The following is a 17,164-nucleotide window of genomic DNA, read 5'->3' as shown; positions in this document are numbered from 1 at the left end:
ACACATAAGTAATGATTGTTTCTGTGTAACGAAATAGGTCTGTAAAAAGCATACAGGAATTGTGATATGTTGGAAGAATTGATTGGTAAGATAAATAAAACCTTGGAAGTTGGAACGTAGCCATATTGTTATTCGTTTGTTATATTTAACAAATGGAACTTGTAAACAAAAAGGATTGGTGTACACAAACGGTGGTATATAATTGAAAAAAAACATGCATAACATTTGTGTGTGTCTGCGTGTATAACTCCCCTACAGCCCACCCCACTGGACCAATCATGACATGATGATGGTCCCCCCACCTAGGGATGGTGCACACCATTTTCCAAGGTAATGGTCAAAATCATAGACTATGTATATATATACTCCTGCAGCCCACTGAACAGATCATGACCAAATCTTTTTTCAAGGTCAAGGTCAAAAATTAAAGTTGGGACTTTGCTAGTATATATATATATATATATATATATATATATAACTACTTAATTTACTCACATAAAATTAATATACGAAAGTATAGATTAATGCGTAAACTTTAAGTATTTACTTCAAAAGTGCTCAATACGTAGATAGAGCTAGTTAGTAAGTTATAAAATGTATATGACGATTAAGCTACACTGAATATTCCGCGTTTCATCCACTCTAGGACTCTTCGAAGAGTCCTAGAGTGGGTGGATGAAACGTGGAATATTCAGTGTAGCTTAATCGCCATATACATTTTATAATTTACTATATATATATATATATATATATATATATATATATATATATATATATATATATATATATATATATATATATATAAATTAATGTGAAGAATAATCGAGAAAAATACATCTTTGCACACCTTTGGTAGATGCAAGATAAGATATCCCTTATTTTACTTTTCTCTGAAATCCTGTGTTATTACAGTCAACATCTTTTTGTTGAGTAAAATCAACTATATTGTAAATAATCTATATATTAATCAACTATATTGTAAATAATCTATATATTAATCAACTATATTGTAAATAATCTATATATTAATCAACTATATTGTAAATAATCTATATATTAATCAACTATATTGTAAATAATCTATATATAAAAATGCGATAGCATGTGTGTTCTTTCATGTGTCATGCTTACATCCGGGTTGTTTAATTGTTATGTTTTTCTATTTCTTGTCAAAGAATTATAATATACCCTCGCAACAAGTTCTTGATAAGTTTTGGTTTTGGATTCGTCTGTAGCTGATGGCACTTAAATCATCTTTTTTTTTTTTTATAAATAATTTTATCAAGAATTCTTCATAAGTTTTGGTTTCGGTTTCGATTATGGCTGAAGGAACTCGAGTTATATATATATATATTTTTTTTTTTTTTAATGTTTTTGTTTCGGTTTCGATTCAAGCTAATGCACCCAAGTCATATGGATTTTATTTTTGAAATCGCAACTTTATAACATATAAAAATCGATTGAACATTAACTCTATAATAATATATACGAATTCTGCAAAAATTAAAATATCATATTTAAACATACTTTTCGACCGGGCTTTGTGGGGCGTTTGTGCTAGCTTAAATACTTTTGCAGTTTTAACAAAAGAGCTACAATAATATCAGCGTCTCCATTTATGCTGAACATAAAATGCCAACATCAATATATCACATATGAATGAGTCCCCTGTGGAAATTGCACAGGTCCCGCTAGTTTTAATTAAGAAAAACAGAAAGTGAGATTTCTAATTATTTTTTCAGTTACATGTGTATGCTGGCTTTTAGATTTAAAAGAAAATTTTCAATTTCATTTTAATAACTTCACCTGTGGCTGAAACATATATGCATATAGAAATGTTTGTATGAATAGAAATTTATACTTCCTCTACCTGTTATTTAGCACTATCTTGTAAACACTTAAAGGATTCATAGAATTGTGTATCTAATTTCTCTGAACCAAACTTCATTGAAAATACATACATATATATATATATATATATATATATATATATATATGAACCAAGATGGCTGCTGGAATGTTGAGTCTTCTATGAATTTTTTTTTTCTTTTTTACAACATTATATTATCATACATTTTTTCTTTTTAAGCAAAGAATTTTTATTTGTTCTGAGGAGTATATGTATGAAAAGAGTTGGTATCGACATAATAATAACTGATTATTTCTGTGTAATGGAATGGAGCTGTAAAAAATGTACTGAAATTTTATCATGCCGAAGAAGTGGTTTTGTATGAAAATAAATATTTGGATATTGGAATGTAGCTATACTGTTATTCTTTTATACGTGTTCTGTTATTATATTTAACATACATTGAACTTCTAAGCAAACAGAATTGGTATACACGAAGAGTGAAATATAATTGAAAAAACATCTTATCAACAAAAAAGAAACAGATATATATGTGTGTTTGTGTGTGTGTACACACACAAAGAACTTCATAGTAAATATACAGAATAGTGTAGGTTTAGGAATTGATTGGTGCCATCTGGCAGCTAAGAAAATTATCAGAGACAGAAATATTAATACCTAGATTTACACTTAAAGCCCATAAAGATAATTTTGATAGTAACCCAACAAGTAGACTATTAGCACACTGTACATTTGTAGTTCATGTTGATTATAATTCAATAAGAGAATACTGGATAGAATATTACCTAAGATGAAAAAAAAAAAATGTTGTACAACCTTCCTAATGGTTCTAAATAATTTTCCAAAGGAACAAATGGAAAGAAAGTCAACAGATTCTTTTCAGTTGAAACAAAAGGCATTTATTAAAGGTCGTTTCATCGCTGACACAATTTTCCAAGCCAGTGACAATATGGGTGGATCCCTACTTTTCCTTTAGGGATCAATTAAGTTTCCCAGTCTGCAGCTACAACCAGCTGTTATGTCTGCAACTTGGCATACAGTCGTCTGACAATTTTGTTAAAAGTTTGGAGGACTAACAAGTCCTGCATCTTGTTTAAAAGTTCCTGTTGCACCAACATGTGCTTCAAAGTTTTGTTGCGCCACCACATGATTAAGTCTCTATCACGCTATTCCTCTTCTGCTGTGATGTCACCTCGCACCACGGCTTGATCATTTGCATATACACTATACTACTACTGCTATATATGTGTCGGTGGTTTTGTTACACACCTTCTAATGCCCCCCCCCAATTCCTTCTTTATAAGAATTTATTAAAATCTGTGCCAACGTAATAAAAGAAAACAACAAAAATACTCAACAGTTCAAACAAATAAACATTAATAAATCATCATCGGTTGTGAATAAATAAATCAAAATAAAATATCTTAGTGTATAGTTTGTTCAACCTTTTCATTTTACCTTTTTTCTTAGTCAGAATTTGCTTTTTTATTTTAAATTTTTTGTAAAAAAAAAGCAATTTCACCAAACTTTTCTAAATATTAAACAACATTTTAATATGCTGAAAAGGGGAAACTCTTAATATTGAGAACAGTTTTCTGTGCCTTCAGAAATTACACTTAATCAGAGCCAAAATATTTCAGGTTTTGAATGCTAACAAAATGTAACAAAACCAGTTAAATTGAGGATAGACCATATCTGAGTTCCATTGAACAGTCTTTAATGTTTGTTGGTCTTGCGTTAGGAATTCCTCCAAATATAAATGGTGTATTTTTTCTTTTAGTAATAAAGTCAGTATTTTTCTTTTAGTAATAATTAGCCTGGGTGCCCGGCGTTGCCCGAGTGTTTGGAGATGTGTGTTGAGCAAATAAAAAAAAAAAAAAGTTGTAGTAGACAGGCAGGCTTGAACCCGTGACGTGAAGGCGGAAAAGAAACTGGAGGTGTGTGTAAGGGTGTTGGTTGAACAAAAAAAGAAAAAGAAAGGAAAATTGCAAGCGCAAAAAAAACAAAACAAGACAAAACGAATTGGAGTAGTAAACTGGCTTGAACCCATAACACGCCAGAGGCAAAAGAGGTGAAAAGAAAACCCAAACGGTCTTACCGCGGTGCCTACCGTACTTGTGACATCACGGGCGGTCGAAATAACGCCTTTTATGTGATGTCATGGACGCGAGGGTTGAATGACTTTCAAAACATATCAGCGAAAAAAAACGACCCTCCCTGTAGAAAATTTCCCTGTTGAGGATGAAAAAATTAATGTTTTTGGCCATTTTTTTTATATTTGTTGTCCGAAAGGTCGAGCTTCAAAATGATACCAATCTCATGAAAATTTGTTGCCTTTGTCGAAAGTTTTAGGCAGACATACATTCATGCATACATACATTTAAACAGACAGGTGAGATTTATATTATAGAAGTCAGTTTATTTTTTCTTTTAGTAATAAAGTCAGTTAATCTCGACATAACAGCTGTTAATTGTATTCCAAAATTTGTTACGTTTTTGTTACGTTTTTGTTGTGTGAGTTTTCTTTCTCATTTACTTCCACAATTTTTTATCCTTCCTACTTATCGTCATATCATTAATATTTCTCTCCTTGTGCTCATGTGATTTTCATACCGAACGCCAAATTTGTTTTTTGGTTAAAATTACCGAAATTCTTAACAAAACTATCCATGCACCTGACTTAATCTGATTCAACAATTATTGCATTGTCCTGTTTTATCACTTTCCAGTGCTGCTCCGCAGTATTAGGGTTGACCTTTTCATTAATCTTTGGCAGATCTCCCATCCAATGAAAGCACTCTGTGTATTCACTTACTACTTATTGTTTTTGTTTTTTTTTAGATGGTAAATCAAGGCCCAGAGGCCACTCGAGGATAAGGGTTCCATTAACCTACAGAATCCCTATCACTAATTTCCACGTTTCCTTCATCTCATAGCTAAATGATGTTCCATCACTAGGAAATCTGATTCGTTATACGAATTCTCTCAGCAATGTTCAGACTGTCTTTGAACAAATTTGTTGTTATCCACATCCTCCATCTTTGAATCCGAGGATTGTAAGTACCATAAATGCTTATCACATCATAGTGATGCTGCATCTTTTGCTCATGAAGAGCTTCAGATTAAAGAATAATGTCCAGTTAACATAAAGTATCTTACTTGACTACCAAGCAATTTTACTTGCCATTAGTTTTAAAATGAAAGATGATTCTAAAGATTAATATTTTTTTGTTCAGTATTAAATTTATAAGAATCCAAGTAACAAAATACTAAAACATAAAAGTACTAGACATTATTAAAAAAACTTAGAAATGAATAAAAAAGTAAAATGTCACTCAGAATATCTTGTGCTAAGGTCACTTGTCTGCACTTTATACATGGGCCTATCTCTATCCCCCACGGCATGCACACTGTTTTAGTGTGAGCTGATCTGCACCGAAGCAACCATATCATGAACTACTTTTGTGAATTCACCAGCAAAATCCTCCCATATGTCCCAACTCACTCATTTACCTTTTTTATTACATTTTCACCTCAAACGAAGCACATTGCCACTTTGATGTAGGGGGCTACTATCAATGACATAAACTACAGGGGTACTATGTGGGGAGTTGAGCAGCAAGATGTTGGTTCATGTTACACTTGAACTTCTACATGTCAGTACAGTTGGGGAAGCAGGAACCCGGAAGGGAATTCCAAAGTCTAGTGGTTCTGGGGAAGAAACTACTGGAGTAGAAGGCTCTCTTACATCTAAGGATCTCTATTGTGAAGGGGTGGGATTTAGCTGCCTGTCGGGTTTGTCCGGGGTATCTATGTCGAGGGGGTACAAGTGCTTGCAGTTCGTTGGAACATTTACCATTAAAGTACTTGTAGAACAGGCAGAGGGATGCAACATTTCGTCGATGGGACAAAGGCTGAAGCTTAGATGACAGTTCAGGACCTATCAGGTTGGCGACTCTCTTTTGAACCTTGCCTAGGAGCGAGAGACTAATAGCAGATGCACCAGCCCAAATACAATGATACTCCATACATGGGCGAATGGTGGTCTTATAAAGATACAGAATACTTTCGGGCGTTAGTAGCTTTCTTGCACAGTAGAGAGAGCCTACCTTCTTCGCAGTGGTCCTGGCAATGCTCTAAATGTAATTGTTCCAACTCATGTTTCCTGTGAACGTTAGGCTGAGGAATTTAAAAGATGTACTTTCAGATAAAGAGTCTTTGGCCATTGCTATTGGTGATAGAGAAGGTTTCTTGTAATTATTGAGGGAAACAAGTTTAGTCTTGGCAGCATTGAATGTGACTACCCATTTTTGTCTCCATTCCACTATGGATCGGAGGTCATCCTCTAGTGTTTCTGCCACTTCTTTAGATATGTGTTCATTTGTTTTCCTGTTGTGTCTGTTATAGAGTGTGGTGTCATCAGCATATATACCTATCTCACAGACAATTTTGTCACGGAAGTCATTTATGAATATTAGGAATAATAAGAGGTCCAAGGATAGACCATTCAGGCACTCCTGCATTTATATCATATTGTTTAGATGTATGACCATCGAGGACAACCTGGATTTTTCTCTTATCTAAGAAGGATTTAATTATGTTAAGTATTCTTCCAGTGATACCGTATGATCTGATTTTCCTAAGAAGACCTTCATGGCATACCCTGTCAAAAGCCTTAGATATATCTAGAGCTACCGCTCTACCCTCCCCTGCTTTGTCCAGTGAATGGTATATACGTTCAGAGATTACAGTGAGGATGTCTGCTGTGGAACGGGTTTGCCTAAATCTGTATTGTTGATTGGTCAGAAGTTTAGCATCTATAAGGTGATGGACTAGAGCTTGGTTAATTATGGACTCAAATATTTTGGCGAAAAGTAGGAGGAGGCTAATGGGGCGATAATTTACTGGGTCAGTTCTTTCACCAGAATTCTTGAAAACTGGTACCACAAAAGCAGTTTTCCACAAAGCAGGAAAGCAAGATTCATTAAGGCATTTGTTGTAAAGTTTGGAGAGGATTGGAGCTACTTCGGCGGAGCACTTTTTTAATAGCACAGCTGGGATGAGATCAGGTCCACATGCTTTTGAAGTGTCAAGATTTTTTATGATAGCATACACCTGAGCAGGGGTGATTTTCAGAGCATCTAGTGTAGCGTCCGTCCACAAAGGAAAGTCTGGAAGGGGGTGGTTAGCAGGGTCCAGTATGGAGTTTGAGGCAAACCGTCTGGCAAGCATGTTAAGCTTCTCAGTTGCTGAGCAAACAACCTCATGATTTTTTGATAGTGGGGGAATTGTTGATTGCCCAATATTTACTATACTGGTGTAGATTTTCCAAAAGTCACGGGCCCCTAATTTCTGTGCTTCGATGCGTTTTTGGTGGTTTCAGTAAATTCTCTTTGCTGTCTCTATTTTTTTCTTACAGTTACTTCTTGCTTCTATATACTTCTGTATGTTTGAACTGGACTTATGTCGATTAAATCTGTGGTATGTATGCTGCCTTTGCGCAATGGCAGCTGCACAAGTAGAAGTAAACCATTGGGGAGAGTGGGGCTTGCTATAAAATTTCTGCATGGGAACATGTGCTTCAATTGCAGTTTTGAACCATTCAGTGGTCTCATTTGCACACTGTTCAGCAGGAAGTGAAAAGATATTTTGCCATGGGCATCTCTGATGAGATCCCTGATGGCTTCCCAGTCAGCCTTTTTATAATATCTCGTTGTTTTGAGCTCTTCAGTTTTGGCCCTAGAGTTTAGGGCAATTTCAACCATTATCACTGCATGATCAGCGTTCCCAAATGGGCTGTGGGCATTCGTAACACAATCATTGGGAACTGTGGTCAGAAACAGATCTAGAAGTGATGCGTGTTGTTCTTGCTGGTCTGGGAAACGGGTTGGAAACGTAACAATTTTTGGTAGGGAATGAGATATAGAGAAGCTATGTGTTGTGCTACCAGCTTTGTTTGTGTAAGTAGAAAATCTAAGCCAGTTTCTGTGGTAGACATTGAAGTCACCAAATACATGCACTTGTGCGCTAGTGTTGAGGGAAATTGCTGTATTTATGCTATCAGACTTTGTTTATTAGGGTACAGTCCTGGGTTGGGGAGAGCGGTAGAGAAAATAAAAGTAACTAATATTATGTTGCATGTTAAGTCTAAAGCACATAAAGGCTTGATCATCCGATTCATCCACCATTTCCAATTTTCCCCTATTTTCCTATAATTTTACATCTTGCGATAATGAAGAAAACAAAAGAAGAGAAAAATTTCAAAAGTGAAGTAGGAAAAAATTACTTTTTTTTCCTCCAAGTTTTCCTTCTAGACTTGATTCGTTGTTTCTTCCTTTATTTGCATTTTCTCCTGTGATTTATTTTAATTTTTAATTTTGAACTTTTTTTTTGTGCAAAAGGCTTGATCTTAATGGTGCCAAATAATCTCATGTAACGTGCTTGTTACACTTTAACACTGACCCAACATTGCATACAAAAGTCTCACAAAAACAAGGAAAGAAATTCGACTCAAGCTTTTTTTTCTTTCAGTTGAAAGAAAATAGCAAACCACTGACACATATTTTCCAAGCCAGTGACAATACAGTAGCATTCTTACTTTTCTTCTTGGGATCAATTAAGTTTCTCAGTCTGCAGCTACGACCAACTGCTAAGTCTGCAGCTTGCCCCAAAGCACATGGTTGTCCGACAATTTTGTTAAAAGTTTGGAGTACTTGCTAGTTCACATTTAAAAAAAAAATGTTCCTGTTGCATTGACACATGCTTAAAAGTCCTATCCTGCCACTACATGATTAAAAGTCTCTCTCGTGCTGACATGTGGTTAAAAAAAAACTTATTGTGCTGACCATGCTATTTTTTTCTCTCTCTCCCTGTTCTTTTTTTCTTCCTCTGCTGTGACATCACCTCACATCACCGCTTGGTCATTTGCAGATGTGTCATGCTCTTGCTGTTACATACATGTCAGTGGCTTTGTTGCACATAATTTCGGTTTCAGACTTTGAAGTCTATGTATTATTCAAAACTCTATACTAAATATGAATGCAAAATTTCTTTTGTCTTTCAAAAAGTAAATCCTAGAAATTCAAATTATCTTCCCGTCTTTTTTATCCTTCTTAGAAAATGATGACAAGGTGAGAACTCTCACTTGCTCCAAATAATAAAAAAAGATTTTTTGAATCGCCAAAATCTCTCTCTCTCTATCTATCAATATATATATATATATATATATATATATATGTTATAAATGGTCTTTTGCGTCTTGTTTATTATTTATTTATTCTTCTACTTAATGAACGTTCCTGTTGCTATTACGTTTGCTTTTACTTTTCCTTTTAAGGATACTTTTAAAGTCTGTATGTTCTTATTTCTGTGGGTGTGTGTATGCTCTTATTCTTACCAGTTTCTTGCCTTGAAGGATCTCAACATGTATGCACAAATATATAATGCATACATACCTGCTTGCCTTGTCCAGCAAATGATATCTTCTTGTCGCTGGGCTACCATCTTATGGGGAGTGGTACTTACTGCTGCAGATGCATCGATAACACAAGATGGATTTGAAGCTTCGATTCTTTTATTAAAGGCAAGCCTATCATGGACCCTGGTTGCTGCGGAGAGACCCTAATCTCCTGTCTGTTCCATCTGCAGCCCAAAACCATTCTCCATCTGGTCGCCAACCGGAAACCTACGACCACAATTCCCGTTACCCCTAATTTCCGGTGCATTTAACTAGGTTGACAAAAGGTGACTTGAGTTTGACGGATGTCAAATCTAACCTTCTGTGACCTCACTAGACTCGGTGATGGGAATCGAAAATATATCTACATCACTTGCTATTTCTACAACTACCTAGATAGCATTTAAGCTGGGATTCCCAACACTACATCTATGTATATTTCTGTTTCAAACTTTGAAGTCTCTATATTCCTCAAAATTCAATGCAAAATTTCTTTTGCTTTCTGAAAAGGAAAATCTTTGAAATTCAAACAATCTCCCCTCCTCTACTCATCCTCATTAGAAAAGAACAATAAAAAGGCAAGAACTACCCTATCCCGCCCAATAAAAAGAAGATAATTTTGAAATTTTGTTGCCATGATTATTTTCGATCCTTTCTTGTCCTCTTTTGATCATAAAATGAGATTCTAAAATCCTTTTTTTATATGTCCTTTTTTTTTTCTCCATTTGATAGATGCATCCTTACATCTTTGTAAGAGGCTTAGTCTGTCAGTTGAACCTTTATTTTGAAAAAGGATTCCAATTGCTGAACATTCGGATTGAACAGATGAATTTTATTTTAAACTGCTGTATTTATCATGTGAAGGACTTACAGAAAATACATTAAAAAAATATTATTCTGGTGACTATTATAAAACAATTATTAAATCGAGAAAAAAGAATCACTTAAAAAGAATGAACACACACTCCTAATAAAAGAATAAGAGTTATTTCCCTTGAAATGTTTACTTTTTATGTTAAGATAAATATGTTTGTACATTTGTATAATTTTTAAAACAATTATTAAAAAAATCCTTTAAGTATTTATATTGAACATTTATTAAAAATTAATTTAAAAATTTGTTATTAATTATAATTATTATAAATTATTTTTTAACAAAATTAGAAAGTATTTGTAAAATCAAATGTGAGTATCTTTTCATCATTAAAATTGGCAGGACATGTTTTTAGTCAGTGTTTTAAATAAATATATAAATATTTGAATAACTGGATTTCATGCTTTAATATAGGAATTAAATTTTAATCCTGAATAATTTATAATGCATAAATTACAATCGTAACTTAACACTATTTACTTTTAGGCAACCACTTTTCAATAATATCGTTTATGTCACTGGAAGTTCCTTTCTCCATTTTTGCCATCTGCTACGAGTATGTCTTCTTCTTTGGAAAAAGTCTACATCAATTATATATTTATTTAAAAAAAACAAACATAAAATTTTTTAAAAAACGTTTTAAATTGATGCAATTTACCATGATGAACAGGATGGTATAAATCTAAAATATGATTATCCAATCAAAATGCGTTTAACGCTGGTGCATGAAATACTGTTTCTTATTAAATAAAATCTGTTTTTTTAATGAGTGACAGTGTGTGAGTAAAGTCCTCTAAATAAAACTAACCAAAAATAAAATGTTGATCAGGATTGAATATTAAAATCGATTCGAAAAACATTTTTTTTTTAGAACAGCTCACTGATGTTTGCCTTAAATGACTTGGAAAATGGAATCTACTTGTATAACAAATGATGTTAATCACAAAGGTCTGAAAATCAGAATGTCTCATCTTTATATATTACTAGCAGGCTATCCCGGTGTTGCCCGGTCGTAAGATATGCTTTAATATGATGGTATAATTCATGTTGATTATGTTTTCTTGTAGAGCCAATCCTCTATTGATTATCATATTGAACCTAATATATGGTAGTGAGATCAAAACTAACAAAATATATGACTTGGGTGCCATCAGCTAGAATTGAAACCAAAACGTACAACACTGCACCCTTATTCTGTGGCCTCTGTGCCCCCTCCCCATGCGCACACACACACACATATAACTCCACCTATCATTCCTTTTTTAAAAGATGGAATCACCCGATTGTTGAAGACAAGATACAAGAAAGCAAGCAAAGTCCACAGAGTTTTAGAATTACTTATTATTTATTTATTTTTTTATTTTTTTACATGGGGATCACCACTTATCAAGGCCTGGAAGTCACTTGGGGATAAGGGTTATTGTGTGTACAGTAATCAATGGGATAATATCGTAGTAATAGTTGGTATTGGAGATTGTTTTTTTTTTTTACATAGGCATCACCACTTATCAAGGCCAAGAGGCCACTCGAGGATAAGGGTTAAAGAGTGTACAGTAGAAATTGGACAATGTAGTAACCTTTAGTAATGAAGATTCGGTAAATTTGTTAACTTATATGGAACGGCTCATCAAAAACTTGTTTACGTTAGACTTGAACACAACCATATTGTAGTCAGCTGGAAAGCAGACAAAACGGAAGACAATTCCACAGGCGTGCAGTTCTAAGAAAGAAGCTTTGTTCATGGAATCTATGCTTAGGTTTAGGCACAGATTAAGAGTGGGGGAAACTAGTGATAGTGTTTTCTGCTAGACGGGTGTTTCTTGTGAAAGTTTGGCGAGGGAGACCATAGAATGGAGCTCAGCCGAGCACCTGCCATGAAAATAACGATAAAGCAGAGAAAAACGCGCAACATCTCTTCTGTGAGAAAGAGGTTGCAGGAAAGAGAAAAGAACATTCCCCACAAGGCTACGAAGTCTATTTTGAACTCTATCAAGGCAGGATAAGTCCTTTCTAGCAGCTCCTGCCCAGATGTGGCAATAGTACTCCATCGTTGGACGTACCTGGCTCTTATATAGATAGAGAATAGCATCAGCAGTGAGATATCTACTGGATCAATAGAAGGATCCCACCGTTTTTCCAGCGGCCTTGGAAAGTGTCTTAAGTGGGTGATTAATCTGAAATTTGTTTATGTTGGACTTGAAGACATCCAAATTGTAGTCAGGTGGGAAACAGGCAAATGGGAGAGAATTCCACAGGCGTGTACTTCTCAGAAAGAAGCTTTGTTCATGGAATCTACATTTTGATTTAGGCACAGATAAAGTGTGGGGGAAATTACTGACTATAATTATGATTAGATGAGTCCAATCTCTCACAGGATATGAATTCTCTGCTTTTTAATATAATTCTGCGTTTTTTTTTTTTTTTAAATTTTATTCAGAAAAGTGGATTTCTGAATTTACAAATTGCTGAATATGAATTCTTTGCTTTTTAACTAGTCTCCACTTTAAAAAAAAAGAACCCCAAAAAATCCATAAAAACAAAAAAGCATATTTTTTCCAGCTCGCTACGACTTGGAATTTTTTTCTTTTCTCTCTTGCTTCATCTTTTTCTGTCTTTTCCTGTCTTTTCTCTTTGTCTTTTCCTGTCTTTTCTCTTTTTCATCTTTCCGTCTCTCGTCTTGATGTGCATCCTTTCTTTCTCTTATAACAGTTTCGATGATTTTGATTTGAGTAGTAGGAGTCTTTTTTTTTTTTAACTCAGAAAGAACGGATTTCTACGGAGGAATATATGAAGTTGAAGTTGCTCCAAGAGGAGATCACCTATTGGGGTGGGACAAAAAAAAGAAAGAATTGGGGTGTGGGCATCTTGGAGGTTCCCTATTGGGGATGGAGGGGGACAATTCACTCAGTTGGCTAAGAATCTAATCTAAGCATTTATTTTAGGGATCTGGAGTTCAGTAGGATCTGGAACCATATGTGCCATACTCAGGCAGAAAACACAAACTCCAACTTGGCACAAATTTTAGTTTTTGATCCTACAAAAAAGAAAAGGAAACTATTTTCAAAATGTACAGTTCATTTTTAATTATATTTATGTAATCGATTTTCAATAAAAGAAAAAATGGCAGCCCAATACTGATTCCACATATGTGGATTAGATTTAATGGCTTTTCTTTGAGGTAGGCGCTTATAAACACTGCAATAATGAAGTGTTTTAGTTCTTATGTTTCTGCAAATTTTAAACATCTTCATTTCCTTTTATTAACAATGTTTTTTATATATCCTTTCAAATACCCCCCCCCCAAAAAAAAAGCAAACAAAAACAAACTTTCCAACCATTTTCTGAAGAATATATTTTTGTCTCTGATAAGTTGTTTACAAGAAGTTTTTGGGTTTTACTTTAGGGTATTTTGTAAAAAAGGGATATATTTTTGGGATTAGTCGGATCCAGAGAAATATTTTCAGTGAAAAGTTTTTCAGAGTTTTTATAATCAAATGTAAAAAAAACAGAAACCTTGTCATATGGTAAACAAAACAAAATAATGAGTTAAGAAAGCATATATTCACAAAAAAGATAATTTATGTATGTTAAGATTTTTGTTCCTTAGAGGCGCTGGCTGAGTTTGAATAAAATAAAATATTTATTATATATGTTTGAAGCCAAAACAATGCATTATAACAAAATAAACGGACATTTATTTTGTTTGAAATTCATAATGAATTTCATTATAAATTTCAAACAAAATAAATGTCCGTTTATTTTGTTATAATGCATTGTTTTGGCTTCAAACATATATAATGCATATTTTAGTTTTATTATAATTTATATACGATTAAAATGGAAGGTTTGCAGCTATAGGAAAACAGAATGTTTGTGAATATTTTTAGGGTTCTTGTAAAAATAGGGGGTTCATTAGCTGAGACATTAAAATAGAAGTCTGGATCGATTAACTAAGAGCCGTGAGTTTCAAGGGTCAGGAAAATTATGTTAAAAATTTTTCTGTTCAATCAAATATAATTCATTAAAAGTTGTTTGTAAGAGTTAATGTTTTTTTGTTTTTATGTTAGCAAACATATGTAAACCTCAACTACTATAGCATCCCCCTAGAGGGGTTGAGTAGCTTCCATAGAAATAATGATAAAGTAGGAAGAGATGGGCAAAACCTCATCTGTAAGGAATAGAAAACTTCAACTCCTCATCCCACTAGATTTCCAAGTTGATTTTGGACTTTGTGATGGCAATGAGGAGTTCTCTAAGTAGCATCTCCTAAAATGTGACAGCAATACTCCAGTGGAATTAACCAATGTAAATCATAAAAAACTCTGTTCATGTCCGAATAAATCTAATGATTAAGTTTAAAAAGTAAATTTGCCTGTTTTTCTTTTCTTTCTTTTTTTTCTTTCTTTTTTTGCTAAAATGTTTTACTAATCCTGACCTCATCTTTGTAATTTGTCTCATCATCGTTTGCATAGTTATCGAATGTATTTGGATTATAACTGTAAATCCCCTCACCCCCCACACAAGTATTTTGATTGGAAATTTATTTTTAATGCTCACCTGACTAAATCGTTTATGCAATACTTTTGTTATTTTTAATGTTGCTCTGAGGAGGGTCAGGGGTTGCATTCCACCCAGATGGTAAAATCAATGATTTTAGCTTTCTCATTGTGACCATTTTTCACCTTGATAAAAGTAAGTCATCGGAATAGCATGCTTAATGAGTTGCGCCGATGAATTGATCAAAATGAATTACAAATTAATGAATCGACGTTAAATAAGATTTTTTTTTTCTTTCAGATTCCTGGGACTGTGTGGCAACAGTATTTTTTATTGACACTGCTCACAATATCATTTCGTATGTCGAAACAATATGGAGAATTTTAAAACCAGGAGGATTCTGGGTAAATCTTGGTAAGTAAAACCTGTTTTTGTTAGCAATTTTCTTGTTTTTATGTTGTATATTTCTTTCATTTTCTCTTTTAGTGGCTTCCTTGGTTGTTATCTAGATTTCCCCATATTAGAATAATCTGTATGATGTACGTACTCTTCACAGAACAAAAAAAATCATATTCCAGAAATCATATTTTTGATCAAATAGTTTTAATTGTACAAAGAAAATAATTTTTAAGGATTAATGGGAAATCGTAGGCACTACAAGGCTGATCTTGCAAGTTTAAAGTCTTGTGGAGTTATCTACCTTTGTTTCTTCAAGATGGCAACACAAAACAATCCCTTTCTGCTTCCTCATAAAATTTGATTTTATAATTTACAAATGAAACTACTTGATCAATTTACATGATTTTTGGAATATGACATTTGTGTTGTGTCATGGGTATGTACAACATACACATTTTTTCTTTTTTAATATAGGGGGAATTTTGGACAAGAACGGTTTCATTTTGATATCTCTTATGTGGACTGTGTTGTTTAGGATGAATTATAAATATATATGCTTTGCTTTATTATTTTAATTTATTGATCAACAATCACCAACTGGTTTCCATGGATATTTCATTATCGTTATATTTTTCTGTTGGCTATGAGGAACAAATCCCACTCCATATGATCTCTCGGGGCTAGTCATGTGCTCCTACTGGATTAATAAACTATTTCAAAAATACCCTCTCTATAACCTTATCAGAAAAAGATCGGAAAGTTTAGTCTTCTATTTTAAGTTGGCGTGTGTTGAAAGGCTTTTAGAAATTTACGTTCAAACTAATTTAGTTTTGGACAGATGTTTATTTATCCATCTTTTTCTCAACTCTATCCTCATCACTTCCTCCTTCGCCTGGCAACTGACCCTGCTATCTCATCTATGAATCAAAGCAATCTCAGCCATTCTTTTCTGGTGACCAAACCAACAAAGTCTCCTGTTCTGCGCACATCTACCTATACTGTACTCCTCTGAGATCATCAGATCTAATACTGACCTTCATTACATATCCATCATATCCGTCTTATATCATATCTCTCCATGCAACATATATCCTCAATCCTCACTAATTACATATTCCCTCAGTATAGTGTAAATGATTTGGCTTGATGATCATCAGTTCCATAAAACTGTTACGATATATATATATATATATATATATGTGTGTGTGTATATATATGTATGACTTTGTTTCCATTAGCTAGACTCTAATCAAAGCAATCTCAGCCATTCTTTTCTGGTGACCAAACCAACAAAGTCTCCTGTTCTGCGCACATCTACCTATACTGTACTCCTCTGAGATCATCAGATCTAATACTGACCTTCATTACATATCCATCATATCCGTCTTATATCATATCTCTCCATGCAACATATATCCTCAATCCTCACTAATTACATATTCCCTCAGTATAGTGTAAATGATTTGGCTTGATGATCATCAGTTCCATAAAACTGTTACGATATATATATATATATATGTGTGTGTATATATATGTATGACTTTGTTTCCATTAGCTAGACTCTTCTCTCATTCCTTAGCCTCTGAACCACACCTCTACACACATACAGTGCCCATAGAAAATGTATTGAAAATAAGATAGGAACAATGGGAAAAATAAACGATAATAATTTCCAGCTGACTACAATATGGTTGTCTTCAAGTCCAGCGTAAACAAGTTCTTGATGAGCCGTTCCACTTAAGTTAACAAATTCACCGAATTTCCATTACTAACGATTACTATATTGTCCAGTTGACTACTGTACACTCTTAACCCTTATCCTCGAGTGGTCTGTGGCCTTGATAAGTTGTTATGCGTGTGTAAAAAAAAAAAAAAAAAAAAAAAAAAAAAAAATTAACACGATGCGAAAAGAAAACTCAATAATTAGCACCGCAAAAGTTTACAACACATTTACAAAACAATACCTAGTATTTTGTAGCATAATCATACAGCATGCAGATGGTTGAAGCAATCTACGAACTTTTTACGTGTGTCTTGTGTTATTTTATTTCATTCTTCCACACAAATT

The 17,164-nt window shown here is 33.8% G+C and overlaps 1 protein-coding gene across 8 annotated transcripts in view; it reads left to right on the top strand.

Annotated features, from left to right (window-relative positions):
* The window catches only part of LOC145245740 (carnosine N-methyltransferase-like), a 380,463-nt gene that overhangs the window by 102,478 nt on the left and 260,821 nt on the right, over positions 1 to 17,164 (top strand). For 7 of the 8 annotated variants that reach the window (XM_080107334.1, XM_080107333.1, XM_080107332.1 and 4 more), the window contains exon 6: positions 14,998 to 15,111. In XM_080107334.1, coding sequence (XP_079963460.1) covers positions 14,998 to 15,111 — 114 coding nt within the window. Of the gene's footprint in view, positions 1 to 14,997; positions 16,226 to 16,549; positions 16,989 to 17,164 lie in introns of those variants that run through there. The other variant, XR_013863030.1, reaches the window with a different exon arrangement.

This window comes from Euprymna scolopes, chromosome 23 (assembly GCF_053919585.1).
Source record: "Euprymna scolopes isolate OS-2025 chromosome 23, ASM5391958v1, whole genome shotgun sequence".
Classification (NCBI taxonomy): Eukaryota; Metazoa; Mollusca; class Cephalopoda; order Sepiida; family Sepiolidae; genus Euprymna; species Euprymna scolopes.
This window is presented reverse-complemented; position numbering and strand designations above follow the sequence as displayed.